The sequence below is a fragment of the Astyanax mexicanus genome, chromosome 1 (assembly GCF_023375975.1).
Source record: "Astyanax mexicanus isolate ESR-SI-001 chromosome 1, AstMex3_surface, whole genome shotgun sequence".
Lineage (NCBI taxonomy): Eukaryota > Metazoa > Chordata > Actinopteri > Characiformes > Acestrorhamphidae > Astyanax > Astyanax mexicanus.
Window position 1 is genome coordinate 95912651 of NC_064408.1, and position 26346 is coordinate 95938996.

General features: G+C 37.5%; 1 protein-coding gene across 1 annotated transcript in view; it reads left to right on the forward strand.

Moving 5' to 3' along the window:
- Window positions 1-26346, forward strand: part of ccdc191 (coiled-coil domain containing 191) — a 30646-nt gene that overhangs the window by 1713 nt on the left and 2587 nt on the right. Inside the window, exons 2-15 of the mRNA XM_007249027.4 lie at window positions 281-319; window positions 409-544; window positions 1744-1884; window positions 2538-2937; window positions 4890-5022; window positions 5146-5336; window positions 7125-7374; window positions 10533-10718; window positions 12063-12307; window positions 13711-13802; window positions 15046-15128; window positions 16609-16710; window positions 19485-19628; window positions 25023-25175. Of these exons, the coding sequence (XP_007249089.3) occupies window positions 281-319; window positions 409-544; window positions 1744-1884; window positions 2538-2937; window positions 4890-5022; window positions 5146-5336; window positions 7125-7374; window positions 10533-10718; window positions 12063-12307; window positions 13711-13802; window positions 15046-15128; window positions 16609-16710; window positions 19485-19628; window positions 25023-25175 (2295 nt within the window). The remainder of the gene's footprint in view (window positions 1-280; window positions 320-408; window positions 545-1743; window positions 1885-2537; window positions 2938-4889; window positions 5023-5145; window positions 5337-7124; window positions 7375-10532; window positions 10719-12062; window positions 12308-13710; window positions 13803-15045; window positions 15129-16608; window positions 16711-19484; window positions 19629-25022; window positions 25176-26346) is intronic.

Below are 26346 nucleotides of genomic sequence, written 5' to 3' on the forward strand. Positions count from 1 at the left end.
CATATTGAAACCCAGCCGAGCGTATTAATCTAAAAAAGGTGTCAATTTTACTAATCCCTCTAAAAGTGTGGCTTATAGGCATGAGGTGGACCCTCTGAAATTATGCATATCCTTGGTGAGACGGAGTTATTAAACAGAGTGTTATACAGAAATAAATTGTACAGACTTGTGAGGAGCTACAGAGGTACACAAGAAGGTCAACGGGGCTGTGGTTCATTCACATTCATCTCAATGCGTGACTGTCGTCTGTGTTTCTAAACTTGATTCGCCTCTTTTTCAGGTGCAGCTGACTGATGGTGATATAAACCAATGGATGAAGGTTGGTATTGTGTGCTTAGAAATATATGTAATTTAGGGAGAATGATACGCAAAAAAAACCACTCAAAGTCTTGCTATTGTCTTTTTTAGAGAGTTGAGATGGCATCGGAGTTCGCTGTGTCTGAAGTGTTTTCACCCCAGAAAGTGCACACTGCTAAACTCAGCCAGGCTGTGGCCCTGCAAAGCATGGAGCAGCTGCAGGACCATGATGATGCATACAGTGAGGGTATGATCAAATATAAAAGTATAATATACGATCTAATCATGTGACTAAGCTTATTATTCTGTAGGTAATCTTCAGACTATTAATGAAGAGTTACTTGTAGGAGTTCTTTGATATAAGAATTACATACAACTCTGACAAAAATAGGAGAGCACTTAAAAAAAAGAGTTTCTTTGATTTTTACCAAATTAAAAACCTCTGAAATTTAATCAAGAGGAAGATGGATGATCACAAGCCATCAAACCAAGCTGAACTGCTTGGATTTTTGCACCAGGAGTGGAATAAAGTTACCCAAAAGCAGTGTGTAAGACTGGTGGAGGAGAACATGCCAAGATGCATAAAAATTGTGATGAAAAACCAGGGTTATTCCACCAAATATTGATTTCTGATTCATAAAACTTTATGAATATGAACTTGTTTTTTTGCAGTTTTTGAGATGTGAAAGCTCTGCATCTTTTTGTTATTTCAGCCATTTCTCATTTTCTGCAGATAAATGCTCTAAATGACAATATTTGTATTTGGAATTTGGGAGAAATGTTGTCCGTAGTTTGTAGAATAAAATAACAATGTTAATTTTATTTAAACATATACCTATAGATAGCAAAATCAGAGAAACTGATTTAGAAACTGAAGTGGTCTCTACATTTTTTTAAGTGCTATGCAAAGTCTTAAGCATCTGAGAAAATAAGTGGAACATTTTATCTGGACAGTAATTGATTAAAAATGTGCATTTGATGTGCATGATTTTATTTAAGAAACAATTTCCAGTGCTCTTTTAACACATACAACAAATCCACACAGTGTCTGAAGTTCACATAAAAGATTAACGATCAAACTTTGTTCATTTATCTGTGTTCTTCTGACCAATATATATATATATATATATATATATATATATATATATATATATATATATATATATATATATATATATATATATATATATATATATATATATATAACTTTACTGACCAACAACACATACTGACTACTGACCAGTGATTTTATGATTTGTCTATTCATTTTATTCTTCTACTGTATAGTGCTTTCCTGGCAGAAACACACTTCGTGCTGACATGTTCAGTTTTGGAAGTGACATTTGCACAGTACTGTATATTAGGAATATAATACATCAGCATAACTCATATTTTTTAGGGTCTGGATGATTTTTGTGTTTCTCTCCTGTTTTCTGTCTCCAACAGCTCAGGCTATTCTTAGTGATTGGATGAACTCAAAGTTACGCCTGGAGCTGGAAGTGGACGAGGACCAAGAGGAACTGACTGATTCAAGTAACAAAGAAAGTCCAGAGAAGACAGCAACACTGAGCTACAACAATTTTGAAGGTGCTGATTTTTCTCATATAAGAAATAAAGCAGCACAGAATTGGCAAAACACAAAAGTGTGATTAAATTGATATACAGCTCTGGAAAAAATTAAGAGACCACTTAAGTTTCTGAATCAGTTTCTCTGATTTTGCTATATATTTCTATATATTGCTTATAGGTTTATGTTTGAGTAAAATGAACAATGTTGATTCATTCTATAAACTACGGACAACATTTCTTTCAAATTCCAAAAAAAATATTGTAATTTAGAACCTTTATTTATAAAAAATGAGAAATGGCTGAAATAACAAAAAAGATGCAGAGCTTTTCAGAGTTCAGAAATCAATATTTGGTGGAATAACTCTGGTTTTTAATCACAGTTTTTATGTATCTTGGCATGTCCTCCTCCACCAGTCTTACACGCTGCTTTTGGATAACTTTATGCTGCTCCTGGTGAAAAAATTAAGCAGTTCAGCTTGATTTGATGACTTGTGATCATCCATCTTCCTCTTGATTATATTCCAGAGGTTTCTATTTGGTAAAATCAAAGAAACTCATCATTTTTGCAGTGCTGTATATTAGGATCTGAAGAATTCTAGTAAAACACATATATTATTGCCCTCATCCCTCAATTCATCTCCCTCCCCTTCTCTCTTTATCTTTCCCTTTAGATATGTACTCTCGTCTCGCACAGGAAGACGAGAGTTTTGAGGTAAACAATTTCCTCCAGGACCTGATGGAGAGAGAAGTGTTGGATTCTGGGGAAGTGGAGGGTCTCAGGCTGGACACAGAAGTAGAGAGAAAACGCAGGGACCCCGGCCTCACCATGCAGCTGCGTCATCAGCAGGTGAAGGAGAGGCGTTTGAGGAGAGATGCAGAGCGGGAGAAGCATCACAAGGAGCAGGAGGTAAAGAAGGAGGCCAGAGAGGAGGCGCAGCGGCTGGAGCGTGAGGAGCAGAGGAGGAGGAAGCTGGAGGCCCGTAAGCAGGAAGAGCTTATACAGCAGGAGATGATACGACTGCGTCGGCATCTGGAGGACAAGAGGAACATGGAGCAGCTTGCACGAAAGATGTACAGCTGATCATTATATCTCTATTGTGAAAGTGTGGCCAAATATATATATTTATATTATTTACCTATAATTTTGTTTTTGTCTATAGAACTAGGAGGGTAACAAGTAGCTAACAAGTAATTGAGGCTTATGTTCCACCAATTTTTAATAGACAAACTGCAGTGCTAAATGATCCCACATACTGTAGACAGACTCATATATGCACTGACACTCTGTGCTATACAAGCGTATACAGTATACAAAGTCTAAAATTATACAATCTAAATATTCAAAGTGATGTCCTGAATACACTGACATGCCAGAACTCATGGGATCGTCATATATATAGACCCTGTAGTGTTACCTCAGAAAATGGCTTAGGAACCCCCTGTATATACGTTTTGAAGTCTTATCTAGTGAGTGAGACTAAAACTGTCTTGTGTGCTCATGACAAGGAGATGTGAATTGTCAAGTTCAAGAAATGTCTTATAGTATGTTCCAGATGGATTTCCAAAGTTTGTGAGCTTTTATCATTCAAGACAAAAGACAGGGTCAAAATTCTTGTATTTGTCTCCCAAGGGAATTTTTTTGTTTAAAAAGAGGGCATGCTACAATACAATAAGACAGACCTAGACAACAACATGTGACCAAAAACAATATTATTACAGTACATCAATAACTTAAAATGCATTGCATTTTTGTACTTCTACAAAATCCCACATCCCCCTAAAACAAGGGTACAGTCAGACCTCGACTTAACTGACAGTGGTACAAACAAGTTGTTGTACCTGTTATGCCTGCACATAGGAACCCTGTATCTCATACCTGAATTCATAAACTGATACTCAGGATATAGCTCATGTGTATTATCAGATACAGTGTTTATAGCCTGTCTGCATATCGCCTGCACCAGCAGCTACTGCAGTCTAAGCGGGCAGGGATCTTAGAATTGATTAAGTCTGATTCAAAAAATGATTAATTCTAGAGCACACACTGGTCACTTGTGTTCTTTAGCTCAGATCACTCTCTATGTTAACTGACTGAGATATTTAAAAGAGCTCACCTTGATCAACAGCGTCATGTGTGTACTGGAAATACATCATAAAAAGCAATACCACCCACAGTGGACAGTGCAGTTTGTGGGAATTAATGTGAATTGTCTATGTGAACAGACAATATGAAAAATTGCACCATATTAAAAGCAGAAGACTCTACATAAATATCTTGCAGGTCAGTGCAGGATTCTTTAGCTTCCATGGGAGTGAGCAGAGGTCATGGGACACAATATTAGTTGCTCTCACATGACTTTTTGGAATATGTGTGCACTAGTGTCACAAAGTAGACTAAGCCTACAATGTTTAGTCCCTGTCTGTAACAACAACTCTACAACTCAACAAACAATTGGGATGCTTAAATTGTTATTTGTATGGTTAAAGGGTTAATCAGATTAATGTAAAATCATTTGATCTTTGCCAAATTGACAAATTTTGTCTTTTTATTGAGGAACAGAATCACAGAAATTCTGTAGTTAAGACACAATGTTTTTAGCAAATGCTTATGCACAGTCTTTCTACACTGTCTTTCTTAACATAAAACCTTAAAAAGCATCAGTGTGGCAAGGTCTCAGACCTTGATTAGCAAATCAGGCCTGAGGCATGTCTCAGATTGTAATTAGGAACTGTCAGCTGATATAGACAAGCCAGATGGCTGCTGTGGTCTGATGAATTTAGATTTTTTAACATTAATCCAATTATATTATTATAATGTATTTTAACTTGTCAGAGCCTCTTAGTTTGCTGTTAGTAATCATGAGCTGATCTGGACTGATCTACAGTAGCTAGGATGCAAGGGAAATGTTTTATTTTTAGCCTAACAATGGCTTTAAACAACACCAGTATAGATTGTGTAATCTACACCTACACAATCTACTAAATAAAGGGGATTATGGTTGTCCTTTATTACTGATGAACAGGGAACGAGAGAGGCTGGAGACCCAGCGTGCCAGTGAACGCTCTGGAATGCTGAAGTCTGCCTCTGTCACAGAGAAGCAGCTGCAATGTAGAGAACAGGAGATGGAGGCGAAAGCACACATTCTCAATCTGCAGGTTAGCAAATGCATTTTATTGACTGATACCTTTACCTTTCTACCTTTACTTTTACTGTATTTGGTATTAGGATATCACTGCAATGTCAGTGAACAGTTTCTGATGTTAATGTTTGTTTTCCAGTGCATACAAAAGCATTTCTCTGCCTGGTACTCAGTTGTTCTGGAAAAGAGGGTCCGACTGGGTAAAGCAGCAGCTCTCTGTGATTGGAGGAGGCAACTAAGGGCGTGGCGGGCATGGCGAGCACTTGTATGGGTGAAGAGAGAGGAAAGAGAGGCTGAAAGAACAGAGGAGGAACTGAGGATGGAGAACAGGCAGGACAATCTACACACAAACACACACACACACACACACACACACATAATGCACATGCTGTGTGATAAAGGCTAACTCTGGGCTGCTACTGCTCAACAGATATGCATTTGAATAGTACGGAAAATCATTAAATTATTTAGGAACAACTTAAATATGTTCACATATTGTTTTAGTGCCATGTACTGGTAAAAGAACGAGCTGCGATTCAAAGCCTAGTCTGCAGCCAAGTCATAGAAACCTGTTCCAAACTGAAGGAGCTTTCTCTTCTAGTTAAGAAATGCGGCTGAGGTTAGGGGCATTTTGAAGGACGCAGCTGATGTATTTTCCATGGCCCTGGTTACCCACAATTCAGTGTGTACATACAATGTGCAGGGTAAAAGAAAATAAAAACCAAACCCTCTGTAGGAGATTTTGTTTAAAGATGTTTAAAAAGTTTTTTTATTAAATAATAAAATTATATATTTTTGAAATTTATTTATCACTTAATCCAGGTGGAATGATTTAAACAAGGGATGTGTAGAATCTAATGATTGCTTCCTTAGTTTTTTTAAGGTTTTTCTTAAGGTTTTTTTTTTTGCCTATCCCTTTAATTTTATCTATTATGTAACCCCTTCAAATCTAGAGGTTTCATTTATGAGCCATGCATGTGAATGTACATATATTAAATAATAAAGTGTACACAAAAGACTATTGCTATCAGCATCCGGAGTCTGAGAAAGAACAATTTGCCTTGTTCTCTTAGGGGCAGATAGTGGCACTCTCTTCCCATATCACTCCCAGAGTTGAGTCGATGCGCTTTTCTCCAAATGTGCTGGCTGCCCAGTCATGGTGCATAAGTGGAGATTCATAAAGAGGCGGTGGCTGACTTTACACGTGTTGAAAGTATTTCTAGCCTTGTTAATAGTAGTAAATAGTTATAACCTGTTTACATTTAGCATAAAATTGAAGGTCTGTTTTCGATCAGTGTTTTTTTCTTTTCTTTTTTTTTTTTTTTCCCACCAATTTACCACAGCCAATTACCCAACCCACTCATTAGGACCCCCCCTATCACCAGTAATGCCCCAAGACACCAGAAGAGTGAAGACTAGCACATGCTTCCTCTGAAACATGTGAAGCCAGACACCGCTTCTTTTCAAGCTTTGCCGAGTAGGCTGTGCACTTGGAGGAAAGCGCAGCGGCTCGGTTCTGATACATCAGCTTACAGATGCCCTGTGCTGCAGACATCACCCTTTAGTGATGTGGGGAGAGAGCATCATCTACCCACCTGGAGGTAGCAGGGCCAATTTTGCTCCCTCTGAGTGCCTCCCGCTCAGCGCTTTAGATCGCTCGACCACCCGGCAACATCCATGCTGCAATGAATATCACTTGATTTATTTTTTCCCTTTAGAAAAAATCTGCAATTATTCAGTCACCAGAATTAAGTAAATTTTTTATTATGTAGAAATTGTGTCTAGTTTAATTCATTTTAATTGTCAATATATGGTACATGGTACGTTCAGAACTGCAATGTAAATGTACGACTTTTAGTAAAGTTGTGAATGGAACGCTCACAGCAACACTGTAAGAAAGACACTTGGGGGGAAAAGTACTTAAAGTCACTTTGCAAATTCAAACTCTTTGCTTGGAGCAAGTCTGAGGCGTTCGCTTCTCTAATGGATGTTTGCACTTTAAGCCACAAAGGACTCTGACAGGAACAACAGGAAACCTCAGCTAAACCCAGTGCCAGCACTGCAGGCCTGTAGCAGTCATCTCAGCTTTTGTTTCAGGTGTGTTTGTTCTCTCATTAGGCGCTGTCAGGTCGCGGAGGAGAGTGACCGAAGGCGGCTTTTGAGGCGCTCTCTGAATGACTGGCGTTTGTGGTGCCGAATGGAGAAGGAGCGCAAAGATCTGCTCAAACAGAAGGAGGAAACCCGGCGCAAAATGGTGGCCCTGATCACCGCAGCAACTTCTGGGAAACTGAGCTCAGAGAACTGCACTGACTCACCGGTCACAGCAATACCTGATGTACCCATTAAACCTGAGAACCACATTCAACCTGTGAGTGAAATACATGCCTAATTATGCATATGTATAATATGCCTGGGTGGGGATATAATGGAATGTGCTATTTTAGCAGGAATACCAGGAAATGCAATGTAATATTCAGAATGCAGAATACAGAAATAATTGAACATTTATACATTTCTCAGTACAGTTATATTTTGAAAGGGCAGCCTTCAAAATACAGTGACGTATCAACACCTGTAGAGTAATTGTTGTGTTTTTTTAACTATTTTAAAATAAAAAAGCATATAGCATAACTGCATGTAGCAAACACACAAACAGACGTCTGAACAAACATCTGCATGTCCTTCTAGAGCACGAGTAGACTGATAAATCACTGTGCTAATCAGGTATTTATCTTAGTCTTACTGAGCCCTCCTAAAGCTTGAGTACACTGACAAATATACTGATAATTTTTTTTGTATTGTAGACTTGGGTATAAACCCAAGTTATTTCATGTTTTGTCTGCTCAACTTCATTTCATTTATCACTGATTTCAACAGGTAATGTTTACACGTAATTGTAATCCTAGTTTGGTACAAAAGCAGTATCAAGTAAAGGGTTCCTCAAAGAATGTTTGGAAAATATTTGCATATTTCTCCCTCTACATTTCTGCCATGGTATGGGGTTGTGTCACTACACTTTTGTGATGCAAAAAAAGTCCCTGGAGGTCTTAGAGAACCACATTTGATCCTGGGACATCCAAGCATTTTTTCAAGTAAAACAACATGCTGCACACAAAAGCTTGTCAGTGGCAGAATAGTGTACTGATACTAGACTGGCCTGCCTGCAGTCCTGACCTCTCCCCAATAAAGAATGTATGTAAAAAGAAAAAACTTAAACCACTTTATCGCTTGGTATCCTCCCTACTTTAACATCTTTTAAGTGTTTTTATGCTAGTAGGAATGTCAACATTACATTAGAATTACAACAGTAAGTTATTTATCCCACCAGTTTTGGAATGTGTAACAGTCCTAAAATGCAGTAATGGATGTATATTAATAAATGAAATGAAGTTGACCAGACAAAACATGACATATCTTGGGTTCACACTGTCTGAATTTAACTAAAAGTTAAAATAAATGTAAGAAACAGTGCCTTTTCCATACTGTCTCAACTTTTTTCTGATTTGGGATTGTAACTCACAAAACACAAAAGGCACAAGAATGTAGGTTTAATGAGGGTCTCTTGGTGCATTTACTAAAATGTGTCCTACTTTAGCTGAGCTGATAAGACAGGTGGTAGCAGTCGTGCTTGGGGGAGTGTGGGAACTGCTGTGGACAGAATTTATTAGGAATGTGTCTCATCAAAATGTGTTCTAATTGCATCCTAAAAGTGCAATATATACTGTGTATATATACTAGTGCATCTTAAAAAATTTGAATAGCATTGAAAGTTACTTTATTTCAGTAATTCAGATCAAAATGTGAAACTCATATGTGTGTATTACACACAGAGTGATCTATTTTAAGCGTTCATTTCTTTTATTATTGATGATTAAGGCTTCCAGACAATGAAAATCCGAAAATCAGTCTCTCAGGAAATTAGAATATTATATAAAGACCAATTGGTATTTTTGGCAGTGGGCCAAGTCCTGCTGAAAAATGAAATCTGCATCTTCATAAAAGTTGTCAGCAGAGGGAAAAATGAAGTGCTGTAAGATTTGCTGGGAAAACACTGCCTTTGACTTTAGACTTGATAAAACACTGTGGATCAACACCAACAGATGACATGACTCTCCAAACATCCCTGATTGTGGAAACTTCACACAAGACCTCAAGCAGCTTGGACTGTGTGTCTCTCCACTCTTCCTCCAGACTCACATCTGCTGGTGTTGGACCACTGTGTTCTATCAAGTTCAAAGTCATGTGAATTTTCGAAGATTGAGTGAGGCCTGATGGTGGCTGCCAGGTGGATTTAACCTATATATAATCAAGAAGAAGAAGGATGATCACAAGCCATCAAACCAAGCTGAACTGCTCCAGGAGTGGCATAAATTATCTAAAAGCAGTGTGTAAGACTGGTGGAGGAGAACAAAGTAAGATGCATGAAAACTGTGATTAAAAACCAGGATTATTCCACCAAATATTGATTTCTGTTTTCTTTGCATTATTTGAGGTCTGAAAGCTCTGCATCTTTTTTGTTATTTCAGCCATTTCTCATTTTTTGCAAATAAATGCTCTAAATGACAATAGTTTTTTTATGGAATTTGGGGGAAATGTTGTCCATAGTTTATAGAATAAAACAACAAACTGAAGTGGTCTCCTATTTTTTTTCCAGAGCTGTATACATGCATATATCAATATACAGCTATGCAGTTCATACACAGAGTCAAAGAGTTTGTTGAAGCAAACCTTTATATGTATTTTTTCGAACTAAGGACTCATAAAAACCTTTGAGTGTTTCTCAGCTATTTTTTGACTGTTTTCCCTTTGGCAGTGCGCAGCCACACAGGTTGTGAAACGAATGAGCTAATGAACATTTTAAAAACCAAATCTACAAGGTAATATACTGTTGTATAATTAAAGTATTGTGGTTTTATATTGGGTGTATCTGAATTATTTATGCATAGCAGAAGTTACCAAAGAGTTACTCACCTTGTTTGACACTTTGCTTGTATTTCATCTTTGCAGCACAGCAGGAAAAAAACTTTCCCTTGTTGAATATTCAAAGGCCATAAGAATTGTCCCTCCTGACTTTGTTAGTGTACCCGAACAAATGTTTTGAGAGCGAGTGAGATAAAGCGGAGACGTGGAGGACGGAGTTAATTAAACTGAAAATAACAGAGTAAAAGGGACGGTCGATAGTGCAGACGTATGAGTTTTACTTTGTCAACTCCCCCACTGCGTAATTATGCATGCCCTCGAGCCTCAACACTAAAGAGATACTGTATGATGCTAATAAAGGATTTTTATATTAGGCTCCAGAGGCCGCACTGAGGTGACAATTCACAAGGTCTAACACGGTTTCACCACATTTACATTTACTGCACTTGGTTGATGCTCTTATCTAGAGCAACTTGCCTAAGGATCTTAATGGTGTAGTGTGGTGTGTTTGCTCAGCTGGGGTATTGTGCTAAGGAGAGGGCATAGTTAATAACCACAGTGCTGAAAAAGCTACAACCTGTTCACCCATAAAATTTCTTTTCTCAGACTCAGCTACCACTAGAAAGAACTACCTCAGCTCCTGCTCCGTCCACTTTGACTGACAGGAAGGCATCTCCTCCAACTCAAGCCTGGCAGGTGACACGCCGTCACGCTGCCCTCTCACCGGCCGAGCTTCATCAGGCTCATCAGAGGCAGCCCCCGAACAATGCCCCCCGCTGTCAGAGTGCAGAGGTAATGGTGGTAATTTTTTAAAATCAGTATTTCAGTATTTACTATCTACACATCACTGGTTTTCTGACCAGCCAAGACCAAGATATTTGGTGTCTAATCTTGCCTTCCTAAGTGTTAGCTAGCTTATGTAGCTGAATATGATACAGTGCAAAAGTCAAATACCACCCTTTTTTGGTTTATTTAATTACTAAATTTGCCATTAAGTGTATTATATTCTGAGGAGAATAGACCTCTTCTTTAGGGAAATGAGAATCAAAAGAAAGTACACAAATATTAACCTGGTTTCCAGAAAGTAAGTTTCAAAAATGATTAAATGATACAAAGAAAATGAGACCCCTGACAAATGTACAAGACCTGTTAGACCACCTGCACTGCCCTTTCAGATGAACAACACTTAAAAGTTTTTTTTTATATTTGACAGACTGAAAAAAGTTAAGCTCCATTCTCACTTCAGAAATGGCAGAGAAATCCACTTCCATTTTTAAATATCCACAAATGCTTCTGTCTATTCTTCCATTGTGTGCTGACGTATCAAAACTGACAGGTTGTTGAGCTGATCAAGGAGCTATTTCTAAAAAAAGAAAACAAAAGATCCTTCAATCAAATCAAACTGCTAAAACTGCTGCTTTTTCTAAACAAAAGGCTGACCTCCCCAGAGCTCACACCTCTGGATCAATGTGTTCAAAATGACATGAAGATCGAAAAGCAGAAAATTCTTGACCTTCAAAGACTGAACTTTGCAAGAGTGTAAAAATCTCCTAAAAGAAAGCTGTAGATATACAGTAGTGAATTTATAGTAAGGAAATAGTAAAACTGTACATATTGTACCTAAAGTTAAAGGTATAGCTGTGGACACACCAGTTCTTGAGGCTTCTGTCATTTTTCTGTAAATATGTCGCTTTTTCTTACACTGAAAAGTTAATCAGTTGAGATTAAAGCAGCTTTATGTATGTAATATTTTTCCTAAAAATACTTAAATTTATGTTGATAATCCACTGGCCTATAATAGGGAACTCCAGTAGGATAATCTAAAATCCTCTTCTGCCCTATTCCTCATGCCTATTTCACTTTGATTGTTGGTTCTGTATCTCTTAGCCTGTCCAGAAATATATGTGTAAAATATAAAGTGCAAATGCCTCAAAGAAAGATGAAGTAATCTCAGATTTCCATGTGTCAAGATTTCATAACTTGTTACTTGCTACATTATCTTTGAATCTATAGTGCAGAACTTAGGAAGCACACCTCAAACGTCAAACATATCTGGCTGATGGAAAATATTTGAAATAATAGGACAGAAATTGCTTTAAACAAATATTTAGTAACTCACACCTTTATATCTTGAAGCGAGGTGGCCGGTTTGAGCATCGTCACCTGGCGCAGCAGCAGACCATCGCTGAGCAGAGACGTCTTCTGAAAGAGCAGCAGGAGCTGATCTTGCATCTGCAGGAGAGGCAGAACTTTTTGGACTTTAGACAGGAAGCAGAGAGACATGCAGAGTCAGCAGTACCGCCCTTGAAAGTCCCGCTCAAACCTTCAGCAAGACACTGCATCACACAGAGCAGCACAGGTGGTGGAGAGACTGGGATAAGGTACTGTATCCTCATGAACTGATTCATGAAGTGTGTGTCTTTGTGTGTTTCATGTATCTTTTATCAACAGGGTTTAAGAAAACTTGCTTAAAATAGATTTAAAAAAAAACTGGCGCCTGTGGTCCAGCGGTCTAAAGCGCTGCCACTATGAGCAGGAGGTCACAGGTTCGAACCTCCGCTGATGCAGCAGCTTCACCCTCCTGGTGTGTTTGGGCATTACTAATGATAGGGGGAGTCCTAATGAGTGGGTTGGGTAATTGGCCATGTAAATTGGAGAGTTACATATAAAATTATTTAAAAAATATTTTTGGGTTTATTTTGGGATTATTTGGGTTATTCTACCAAAAATAAAACACAGGGATCCCTGAGGATATCACTAAAGGTGCAAAAGTCTAAGCGAAGATCTTGTCATTGGTTGATTGCTAAGTGCGATACTAATCAGTTCTGGGGCCTTTTAGCCTATATAACAGAACTAAACTGATGTAATTGTATTTTTCTATCGTAATTAGCTAGCCAATGATGTTGCATGAGCAGCAGTTAGGAAGATGCTGTCGCTAGTTTCATGTAATTTAAAGGAAGCACATGCTAGCCTTCATGCTCCCCAAACCAGTAGCATCAAGTGGTGGATGACTCCTAGTCTTATCTCCTAGATGAGTATTGGATTGATATCAGCGGTTGTACTAATAGTAACTGTACTGTAGTGTTTCTGTGGCAGAAGACCAGGCAGGATAGCCTTCACCTGCCTCACACATCAACAAATGTGATGAATTTTTAAAAAAGTAACTGTAAAATAGTGGATTGAATGAAAAAGTTAGTAACAGTTTCCAGTCTCAGTGCACAAATTAACCTGCAAGACATTAACATTTAAAGACAGATGTATGAATAATATTAATACAGTTTAGCAAAGTTATTCAGATTCAATCTTCATAAAATTCTATTTAAAAAAAAGATTTACTAAACTTACATTGTCATAAAGTAAAAACAGCAAACTGGGAACTAAAATTTAGGGACCCAACTCTACTTATTGTTCCCCTCTGTTACCCAGCTCCCCTGCTGGTGGCCAGTGGTGCAGCACTGCCCATCACACATACCTTTAGTACAAAACCAAAGACTCTAACTTTGGACTTTCTAAAAATGCATTGGCTGATTAAATGCATTCAGGGTAAAACGATAAAATATGTGTAAATCAGATTTTTGCTGTAAAAACTGTCTCTGTTGGAAAGCGTAGACAATGAGATTATATCCAGATTGATCAAAACCTCTTTTATATGCCTGTTTTGTATAAGAAAGGAATTCATTAAGAGGGAGGCCATTGTTATCTGCTTGAATTCATTAGAGCTGATGCCTCATTGCTTTGTGTGAGAGAGTTTTTGCTAAGGTAATCTCACATTTTATAATTCCAGTTCAAATGGAACCTCAAGGGCAGACACCTCTAATCACACAAATCCCAAAGTCACAGCCAGTCGCCCAGTGGCCCCTCACCCGGCTGTGAGAGGTAAGATTTGCATACACTCACATACTGTACACACACACACACACACACACACACACACTCACACACACACACAGGCACACGTCCAGTAAGCTGAAACAGAGCTGCCAGTGTGGTGACAGCACAGCTCCTCTCGAGCTTTTCTGCAGTAAAATAATCCACAGGACAAGTCACTGCCTCTGAGGCTGAATTTAGTGCCATGTGGGAGGACTGAGAATAGAAGAGGTAGTTTAGCCATGCAGGCCATATGAGGGCTCATAGGTGTGAGCGTGAAAAATGTAACACCCTTCATCGGCTTAAGAGGTATAAATCTTAAACATCTTGCATTCGCCCAAACACTGATTACACCCACTCTCAGTTTCACTCCCCACTGATGACCTGAATAAAGCCCAATCAAAATACTGATTGCAAGCACACGCTCTACTACTCAAATCTTAAAATATATATATCCAATGAATTCATTATTTTCATGGGCAAGTCCCGTATAACTTTAGTGCCAAGCGATGAAAGTTATTTTTTATTAATGTTAACTTTTTAATAATATTAACTGGTGATCACATCTCTAGGAACAAATTTTCTTTTTACCGCTGTTTTTCCAAGAAAATATTAAACATCATCTAAAAAAATCCTGCAGATTCTTAAAATAGACTTAAATAAAATGTCTAAAATAGAACTTAATGCTATTAGAGGTATTACATGATTATATAATACCACATAAATACATAAATCTTTGATATATTACATATTAAATATGTTTAGTACAGCCACCAAAATGAAAAACTAGAGGAACTGGAAATAAATATATGGAAATCCTGCACATATCCATCTCAAATCCTAATTTATCAGTGTCATGCAAGCCTTGTATCCCCAAAATAGCAACTTTACAAGAGAAGAAAAAACTTCTAATCTTTCTATGCAAGTCAGTGGAAAAAGATTTTATTCCAAGTCAGTTTAAAGCGTTTCTATTGTGTTTCCATTTATCAGACTTGAACACCATGTAAAGACTAAACACATTATAAATCAAACTATATCAAAAAGTAAAATAAAACCCAGCAAAAATGAAGATACACATCTTTTGTCTGACAGCGACAATTTATTATACAATATAATTAAATAATTGTGAAGTGAAGTTTAATTAATATGAACAGTATTGCAGGTTCGTCAGAGAGATAGAGAGTCGATGCTTCTTATGGACTCCATAAATTTGATCTTGTCTCAGTCTCTCTCTCTCGTCTTCTCTTATCAGCTATGGAGGAGCGGGCACAGCTCCGTGCGGAACGACGGAGAGAAGTGGAGGAGATGAAGAAGAGGCGAGAGGAGGATAAGCTGGTGAGTGTACAGATGAGTGCAGACAGTATTGAGTTTGTATTCAGGTGGTTTATTCTTTGAAGTACCTTCATCCTGCACATATTGCACATATATACTCTGACATTTACATTTCAGCTTAGAAATAATACACAATTCTAAGCTAAAAATTTTAGGTGTGTTATATGTTGCCATAAGTTTTTTTTAGGGATATTTGTAATGTATGTAAAATTTTCAAGTGCATTTCCTTTATTTATTTATTTTATTCCAAACACTAGTGGCACTAATCAGATAAATGGGAATGTCAGTCAAACATTTTACACAAATATAAAATCCTATATACAAATAGGAGCCAAAAATGAAGCAGATGCAAAGGAAGGATTCCAGAAGCTAAAGACTTCAACAACAAAATTCCCAAAATCCACAAAAACACAAAAATGAACGCAAAGGCTGTAAAGATCCATACACACATTATTTTTAAATAACTGCAAACTACAGATTTTTTTGTGTAATACTTTTTGCACAAAATTAACTCTATAGATTTTACTGTGTAAGCTTTTTAAAATACATTCAAGTGTTTGAACATGGTACTTAAACCTTCTATGAATATTGTGGTGCCCCCTTACTCTGTATGTGAGTTTAGCTCTAGTTGTGAAGTTAGCTAAGGTAGTCCAGTTTGTTTTTGAGGAAGCAGACATTAGAAAGAAGAGATAGTAAAAGTTACTTTGCTAGTGTTAGCGTTTAGTCTAGTGATGATCCCTGTTTGCTTCCCCTGGCTTTTGCTTGGTTGCGCGTCGAGTTTCAACTCCTTTTCCGCCAATACTGGAAGGCCTATAGGAAAATCTGCAGTTACAAGGTCTTGTTTACATAGCAACCATTGTTCCTGTGGCTAAGAGGGTCTGCAGGTGATGTGCTGCTCTCTAGTATCAACAACACTATATACCCCTGAAGTCATTGTCATCATTTTACCACTTTATCAGCTTAAACCAAGGCTTTTACTAAGGGCTGGGTATATGTACATTTCAAGAGTGTAAATATAACAAGTCAAGACTGTTAAATACCGTACAACTTTTTTGGGGTTTGGCATTAACAGCTGTACAGCCTGCTTTGAGTTTTGTGGTTTTACTTTTAAAGGAGTACACAAGGTTTGAGGTTTATGGTATGTCAGTATTCCAATTTTGCATCAATTTTGGAACCGTAAAACAGAACCCTATAGTTATGGAAGTATCTTGTTAGCAATGAATAAAATATTTTTCAAGGTTTTTCCATATCATCAAGAATATAATAATCACAAAAATACCCTAAAAATATTGTGATATTATTTTAAGCCTATATCCCCCGCCATTAGTGTTAACCAACCACACCCATCTTTGTTTAGAAAGTATTGTTAATTAGCTGTATAGTTGGAGTTATAGCTGTGGAAACATTAAGGTACACAGGAGAGGGATTCTCCCAGACCAGGATTACACTTACGAATAATAAACACCTCCCACGTCCCCCACAGGCTCAGATGAAAGCTGCAGAGGAGGAGAGACTCAGACAGGAAGAGGAGGAGAAACGCATGGCAGCAGAAAGGAGAAAGGAGGAGAGGAGGCAGCAGAAGGAGGTGTGTAAATGTGGGTGTTGTACAAATGTATATACAGCTTTCTCACTGCACCACTGCAGTTCAAGCTAAAATGTTTGAAGATGAAGATAAGAATGTGGAAGTACATGACAGCTTACCAAACAAATGTGAATATATAATTAAGATATACAAATAAGATAAAAGTTAATATAATAAAAGCATTTGTATTAGAAATTGAACACTCGTTTCATAGTAAAAACAAAACGCTCTGCTTCACAATTGCCTCCACAGTTCGTTTGTTCAATTTACTACACGCTGTAGACACATAAAAACACTGCAATATCAGCTCCTGCGTGCTTTAATGGACCTACACTATCTTCCCAGGCCCCTGACAGAGAAGAATTTACTAAGAAATCTTTAGTATCCTGGCGCTGGCCCTGGCACTGACTGCTTAATTAGCTTTCTCCAGTCCAGCACAAACAGAACAGCATAGATCATCTAATATCAATCCCCTGCTGTTTCAAGCAGCACATCCTCTTCACAGCAGTGAATTCCATTTCGATCAGGGTCTATCCTCTTACTCTTATATGCTGAAATAATTTCCTGAGTTTTGCTTATGTTGCAGATTAGGGCCTTCCTGTATGGATTATTTTGGACAACTACCCTTTGGAGCGCTCACAAATAAACAAACAGTGAACTCTATTGAACTGGACTCTGTTGTGCTTGATCAGCATTATCTGTGCTGGTCTTTTAAAAACACACTTTAAGACGAAAGCTTGGCAAAAAAAAAAAATATATATATATATATATACGATTTCCCCTTAAGCCAAGACATGTTTGCTTCTCAAGTTTTGCACTGGAGTAGTACAGCTAATTTAGCTAACCATTACAAGAACTATACAAATTGCTATAAAAGCCCTTTGATTTCAAAAAGTTTTAATATGTTTTGATGAAGTGTTTCCAACATTGGATGACACTATTATCTATACATATATATATATATGTACATAGTAGAGTTTAATATAGCCTGTTACAGCCTTAGTGAAGCAAATATGTTATCATTTAGATATTTAGTTGATTAGGCAAAATGATTTCCCTCCTGAAAAAATCTGGCTCAATACCAGGTTTTTGCATGGCTGGTTTTAGAAGGTCTAAGTTGATCTATGATCTATCATGAACTATCATAGTTAAGGTAGTACAGGTAATACAGGTAAAGGAACTGGTTGACTGTGTATTTTGCCTTTTATTTTTGTCTGTTTAAAGGAAAGTAAAATCAAAATGGAGATCTTCTTAATGTCTCTGTAGACATCAGTGAGGTCAGATGAAAAGACAAAGGAGATTTAAGCCTCCAGGACCATAGCCTCTTTCTGCTTAAATGTCTCTCCTGAGATAAAGAGCTCAGTAATCTCACATGTGTCTCCTATTGAGGTTTGGTATAAATTTCAATGGCTTTAGTAGCTTAGCTGTTGGAGCTATGGTGGCTCAGTGGTGAGATACCCAGGTTTGGTGGGCTGCCAATAGATCTTATATGTTTCTAAAATGACTCTTTTAACCTCAAAAGTATTGTATATCTCATTTTTGTCCAATGCTATTGACCAAGTTGATCTCTAAATGAAACCTACATGAGAATCACAAATACATCTCAATACAACATCAAATACAACATAAAAGATCGAAATTTGAGCAAAATCATTTTATTTTATTAAAATAATAGCCAAGCAGTGTAGTCGAGCTGGTCATGCTTGGTCAACCAACATAACCTGCTCAACCACAGTGATCTGGCCATGCTGTTTTTTCAGCATTGTAAACATGCAGTTTGCATAGTACTTAAGGCTGATTCTGGTAAGCAGGACTGGATTGTAAACAAACAAATTAACAAATAATACAAAAATATAAAAAAGTCCTATTTGTCTTCAGCTGTCCAATAATGTTGTTTGAACCTAAAGATGCACTTGGCTGTTTTCTTGTGATTCAGAGGAAGTTCATGCTAGCCTTCATTCTCCCAACACTGCTAGCATTGTGTGATGGGGATTGTCCCAGCTATGGACAGGAATTGGAAATAACTAAACTGGGAAGAAAACTTAGGGAAAGCATATTAAGAGAAGTGTTCCCTAAAGAAATCTGCAAGATGCAATATGACACTATTTTATGTACTGCAGTGGAATACATCACCCATGTATGGAGTCAAAAAAGGGTCATAAAGATTTTGAGTTTGTAAAACAGAAGTCACAAATGTACTGTAACTTGTAACTGCGTTTAAACAACTGCATGCACGAAAATCCAAATCCACAAATTAACTGGAATGTGCAAGCTTGAAACAGAAAGTAATATTAATAATAATTCAAATGTACGAATGTGAAAAAAATATTTTAATTATATATAAATATATATTTTTTAATTTGTAAATCCAATCTCTTCAATGTGTGAATCAGTACTGCTCAAATGGCTTAAGCTGGGTCAGACCAAAAATCACATGGAATTTGTGAGGTTGTAAATGTGACAGTGGGCGTTTTTCACTGTGGAGCAAAAAATCCTCTCATTCATCTTCTCTGCTTCGTGTGCGAAGCTCTAGCTGCAGTTGCGAATTTTGACCCTGTTTTGACGCCTGATTGATGGACCAATAGGAAAGCTTTATCCGGACCAATCAGATTACGGGGTTTGTTTAACCAATCAGAACAATGGGTGGGTCTCTGCAGGTCGGAGTACTGGGCGTACAAGTTTCAGTACATTTGTGACTTCTGTTTTAAATATGGGTAAATGATTAGTTGCGTGTTGCACTATATTCACTTGAATATGATGTGTTTGTGTGAGTTTAGAGAGAGCTGGAGAAGCAGAAGAGAATAGAACGGGAGCAGAAATTGTTGAAACAAGCTCAAGAACACTACAAAAGATCACTGCTACTCCATAGAGGCCTGGCTCCATGGAAACGCCTGCTGGAGAAGAGTCGTACCAATTCTCAGGTAAGGACTTATACATATACACATGCACAAATGTCAACATTTTGAAATCACCTGACCTTGGTCGTGTAATGGTTCATAAAAATCTGACTTTAAGTTGATACAAGATACAAGTGGCCACTTGTTTTTTCTATGCATTAAAAATAAGTATCTATACATGCAGTTTAGGTTCAACTGTCCATTTCCAATTTTACTATAGAATTCTTTCAGTGTTGCATCTGACACCCACTATCAGGCCTCGCTCTACCTCTCCCTCTACCTCTGTCTTGCCATGAGCACAATGACCATAAAACCCCACAATTTACACAGGTGTGGGCACTACCATGAAATAAAATAAAATTCAGTATAGGCAATAAAGTTCAGAAATCTTAGTGCAGTAGCCAACATTTATGAAGGTATGAAACATTGCTTATTAGTAAACACTCATACAGTACCAGCAGACGCTTTACAAACTCAAACTCTGCTGACTTAAAAAACAGATCTTCCCTTTCACACAGCACTGGCTTCAGTCGATGGTTTTACTGATGTTTGTGGTACACTGTTGCTTTTGCACCTGTCAAAACACCTGTTACCATGATGGATTATAACAGACAGGCAGTCGTGAGGAAGAAGGTGGCTGGTGGGATGATGGAAAAAGAAAAAGAAGAGAGGAATGGACAAAATCAGATGACATTGACTTTATTTGAACCCTATTTGGGCTCCATACAGCACTGACTTTCAGTCCCGTGATAAGCAATGTTTTTTTATTGATTTATACCTGTGAGGGAACCATACTCTATATCCAATTAGTTCCAAACACATCTAGCCTTCAGCAGAGGACCGTCTGCCAACCAGATGGCCCCCAAGTCCTTTTGGGAGTTAGAAAGCAGAGTTGTCCGTTGAACCGGAAAGATTCATTATACACCAGCCTGCCAGGCTCTGCATTTCTGCTCTGATGTGTATGAGTCCTGCCGCCGTATCTCTTCCATGTTCAGTCACACAGAATTGTTGAGTCGCTGCACGCTCCTCCGAGAACGCTGACACTTCACTCCGCCACAGGACGACGTTCATGTAAACATCAGCACAAAGAGTGGGGAGATGCATTCAGCACCCATTGAGAACGATTCTGATGTGTTTCCTGTCATCCCCGTCACATCTGACAGGAAGCAATAAGTTTACCCACAGGGATCTCATGCACTGTCTTTTTTAAAATTCACTTTTTTGAATATTTTTCTATATACTGACAGTCATCTGTATGTAAATAGATCCTTACTTTTATCACCCACAGAGTTGAACATCACTTCACTTCAAGTTATCAGATTCATCTGATCTACAAAGGATATCTTGCTCTGTATCGTTAATCACCTTAAAATATAAATTTATGTTTAATTATTTTGGTTTCCATAACGGTCATCACAGTTAAAATCCTGGATCATGCTGCTTTCAGTCTGAATGAGAGAGCACAATTGGACATGCTCTCTCTGGATGAGTAGATGGAGCTCTCTTCCCACATCACCTAATGCAATGCTGGTCTGTAATGGTTGTTGGCTGATGCATTAGAGTTGGGTCACTGCTCTTTCCTCAATGGGAGTGAGCTGGCTACCCAGTGAGGCCAACATCAGCACCAGTTTGAAAAGTGGCATGTGCTGGCCCCCACCCTAAGGAGTTCTAAAGAGTGTGGGAAGTAATTTGCCGTCCAAATTGTGGAGAAAGTGGAATCCTATATAAATAATAAAAATATTATTAATGAAACAATAATAATTTATTCAAGTTCAATCTAAAGGAAATCTTTAAAAAAAAATCAAAATGATCAAAGTCTCTCATACCTTCATACTTTCTATAATGGCCTTCAGTCAGTTTTTGGTGTTCCTGTTCCTAAAGACCCAATGGTATCGCTGTTGGGAGCTGTCCCTCAGGGTTTTGACAATAGGAACCAAATCTATCTCCTTCAAGTTTTATTTGCAGCAGCAATTAGGGGTACAACTGTAAACTGGCTCAAAGCTACTGTCCCAACATATGAATCTTGGATAAAGTGTTTATGGGTGATACATAATATGAAAGAAATAACAGAGTCTGAGAAAACAGAGGAGTCCAGCAATGTTAATGATGCTTTGAGACCAACTGTAATTTTGTATATATATTCCTTTTTATTACTTAATCAAAATGAAGTGTATATGACTGTTAATGAAAATGGTGCTTAAATATATGTGACATTTATAAGGCCTGATTGTAAAATAACTGTAAAAGGGTGAATATTACTTGATCTCCGATAAACATTGAGTTTTTAAAAAATGGTCAAAGACCATTCAACGAAATAAAAGATAATATTTTTATCCATTTAAATTTTTTACAATTCATAATCTCTGCATTCCAATGGAACATGATCAAACAAAATAGATATGGATGGTTAATTACATATAAAAGTACGAGGAAATAGAGAGTATATAAAAATAATAAACAAACATATACACCAATATTTGCAAAGCTTTAACATAGCTAATGGCATCAGGCCAAAAATAAATTGTTGTCTCCTTGGTATTATAAAATTAAGCTCTTGCCTGCTCCAAATAAAAGACAATATTATACACGTGCAGAAGATTAAGAAAAAGAACTACACTATAACATCCAACTCAGCACACAGCCTCAATAAGAAGATGTCTTATGAAGCCAAAAATCACTGCAAAATTTAGTAGCTGAGACTGAAGTTAAGATGCACTGAAAAACAGCATGAAGATCTATGCAAACAACTGGCCTTAATGGGAGAGCTGCTATGAAAAACAAATACATCAAAGCAATCTTAACTTCACCTGAAAGTTTGGCTGTCAGATGAGACAAAAAAGGAGCTTTTTGGCCAAAAGTTAAACTGTTGTTTTTGGTTCAAGCTTGACTCATTCCTCACCAGCCACCCTTAAAAAGGTGATGTATGTGGTTTGCAGTATCACGCTGTGGTGATGCTTTTCCTCAGTGGGGTCTGGGCATCTTGTTAAAACTAAAAGACGAATGGGTGGTCCTAAATACGGGCAGATCTACTCCAAGACAACCAACTTTTTTGGGAGAAGCTTTACCTAGTAGTAAGACGGTAATTCCAAGGCCAGAGCAACACAGGAGTGGGTGAACAACAGGTGACAGTTCTTCAATGGACAAATCAAATCATGAAATCATGAGGAAATGAGGATTACGTTTCAGTTTTCAAGTTTCCTATTAAACACTAGAGTCTGCCATGGTATGCATGTGTATCAGTACATGTAGGTGATGGCAGCATTAATGAAGAAAATGTATATACTTTAATCTCATAGAGCAACATTTGCTGACTCTACGAAAACATTTTTCCAGCGAGGTTGATGCATATTTCAAAAGACAATGGAAAACCACATGCTGCACAAATGACAAAGGCATGACTGTGAAAGATGAGAGCACGGGTTCTAACTTGTCCCAGTAGAGACTCTGAAGGAAATTTGAAAGGAAATGTCACAACAATGACCCGTACTGTTGCACACCTTAATTTGGAAGAAGGAATGGGACAAAATAACACCTGAAACACTGACATTTTCATTGCCAAAACATTGTTTAAATGTTGGAAGAAGGAATAGCAGAATTACAAAGAGGTAAATGCTTTACTGTCCTTTTTTGTATTTAGAAATATATGTTTCATACTGTCAAAGGAAATGTATATTTACATATTTACATTTTACATGTATATTTACATGTATATTAAGCTTACGGTGATTTGGTTTAGATATATTATCATTAGCCAATATTCCTTTGGTATTCTTGATTCAGAAGAATTTTCAGGAACATTAAGAAACGTACACATGTGACTAGAGATTATATTTACACAGCTATCAATCCAAATATCCATCCATCCATCTATCCATCCATCATCTACCGCTTATCTGGGGGTCCGGTTTACAGGGGCAGCAACCTAAGCACAGAGGCCCAGACCTTCCTCTCCCCAGCACCAGAGCTTTTCCAGCTCTTCTGGGCAAGCCGAGAGATATAATCTCTCCAGCTTCTCTCCAGCATCTCCAGGATTTACACAGTAGTGCAGCAGAGAACTGTGGACCATAACAACAATACTCGAAACTTGGATTTTTACATTTGCAGTCAACCTGAACATTTTATTTTACTTTATTGTAATGCTTTATTGAATATTATTATATTTATTTATAAGGCACTGCGGCCATCAGCAGCTGGAGTCTGAGTGAGCACAATTGGCCATGTTCTCTCTGGGTGGTTAGATGGAACCCACCCCACATCACTCCCAAGGCGAGTGATGTCAGCACAGGAACAGTCAGCACAGGAACAGGAGCCCATACACTGAGCTTTCTCCTGAGTGTGCTGGCTACCTAGTCATTCTACATTAGTGGCTTTTTGAAAAGAGGTGGTGGTGTCTGATTTCACATGTATCAAAGGAGGCATGTGCTAGCCTTCACCCTCCCAGTGTTGGGGGCATTTTTAGTGTTGGGGGACTCCTAATAAGTGGGATCTGTTATTGTCTTTTCAAATGGGGGAAAAATTGGATACAATTATAAATAATAAAAAAAAACTATGTTATTCCATTTCAGGTGCTGGATCACAATGGTCTTATAGGACCAGGAAGCTAATTGACAGACATTTGTCATTTGTGAAAAGGGAACAAAAAAAATCATAGTTAAACATGTACTTCATTAAAATGTACTTCAAAATAAAAAAACATAAAAACACTTTATTAAAAAGTAAGAATCAAAGAACCTAGTGATGACAGCCCTCCTATCCTAAAAGTGACTGTGTAAGCATAAATAGTTTTACTGTAGAGGGTTAGTTTAAACTCGTAATCAAAAAAGTTAAGTGTAATCACTGGCTTCACTGTGAATAGCAGCAGGGATGAGCTATGTGGTGCAATACTGAAGCTTTAAATATGCTGCTTTATCATCTCCTTTGGGTTACACTACACAGTTATCATGTTACATGTTTTCACAGGATTTGCCTCTGTAGTACAGCTAATAAAATTCATAGTCTGCTTTTCTTGCTCATTTCTTTTATGTGAGATCCTTTTATGTAACTCCTTACACAATGTGGTCCAAACTTCTTCTCTTTCATAAAAACCATTACAGACATAATTAATATTAGTTTAATAGGCCCCAAAATAGAACCCAGTGGGACTCATAAGCATATTCAGCATAAGATATGCTGAATCGCTGTTATGTTGTTATATGTACTCACAATGAAAATAATTTATAAATCACAATATTTTTTGCATAATAACTGAATAATAAATCTAGGGTTTTAAAGGCTGAAAATACAAGAGTGAATCTGGACATTTTTTTTATTATTTTAAACCCTCTTGTGTTGTTCAATACCCATTCACTCATGGAAAACTATTCAGTGGTTAGTCAGAACTGAGCAGCCTGGTGTCATATCTGATTATGTCTTTTCTAGAAAGCAAAGGATCATCACAGCCATGTTCTCCAAAGACAATGCCTTCTGTCCTGGCTGCAGACTGCAGGTGATGCCCTGGCAGAAAAAGTGGCCTGTGCAACCCAGCTGTACACAAACATTCTGCTCAGGAGAGCTTTCTGTAACTGGAAAAGGGTAAGCACACATATACACATGTAGTTCAGTATTATCATTATATTTAAATGGTATAATAAATTTAATAAAATTGTACTCTTCATTTAACCCAACTAGGGGTGGGAATCACTGGGCATGTCAGGGTTTGATATTATCTCGATATGTTTCCCATGATAACTATGATATCATGATACTGTAACTCTCTATATATATTGCTAGACAATTATCTATGGTACTTCAGTCTGTGTTACTGAAGAGGATAAAATACTCCTAAATAAGTAAATACCAGAAATTATGGATTTATTGTTGTCATTGTCAGAAATATTTACCAATATTCTTCACCAGGTTTCTTTAGGTTTAGCCTATTCAGTTGTTTAGCATCACCATGTGGAGTAATGAAGCAATAACTCTAGTAAGTCAAATTGGGGAGGGGCAAGTCTTATAGAGTTTCAGCTGAAAGGTTCTTTACAGTGCATGCCTGCATGGTGGCTCTTTGGTTAGCTTATTGTTTGTCAGCACTGAGGTCTTGGGTTCAAGTCCCTGTCTGGGTGGATCTTCCATCTCTATGTTGCCCCCATCTCTATGTAGGCTTTCTGCAATGGATCTGGTTTCTTTGCTCAAGTTAAAAAAATATGGAGATCAGGGGCCTCATGTACTAAGACTTGGACGTGGACTTCCTACTAAAATGTTCCGTACGCTCAGATCTGAAAAGTTCCGTACGCACAAAAAAATCCGGATTTATCAAACCGTGCGTAGGCAGAATTCCACGTACTTTCTCTTAGTACATCACAATCAACTTGAAATCAAGCGCAAATGCACGAAAGCAGCACACTTGCCACGACTCCTCCCTCAATTACGCAGAGTATAATGTTATATTATTATTATTATTATTATTATTATTATTAATAATATTATTATTATTATTATTAATAATAATAATAATATTATTATTATTATATACGCATAGCGTATAATTACCCATGTTTTAAGTTTTATTATTCTAAGATAAATGCTTTCATTTAAATGCTTTAAATGAGTTGCCTACCAAAAAGACACACGTCACGCACTCAGCTTGTTTTCTTATGCTCTTGGAAATCTAAAACTGCTTATAAGCCAGTCATCATCATGGGCCAAAAAAACATAATGGTCACGGAAAATGCGCGCTCAATGAATTCGGCCATTAGCAGTATTT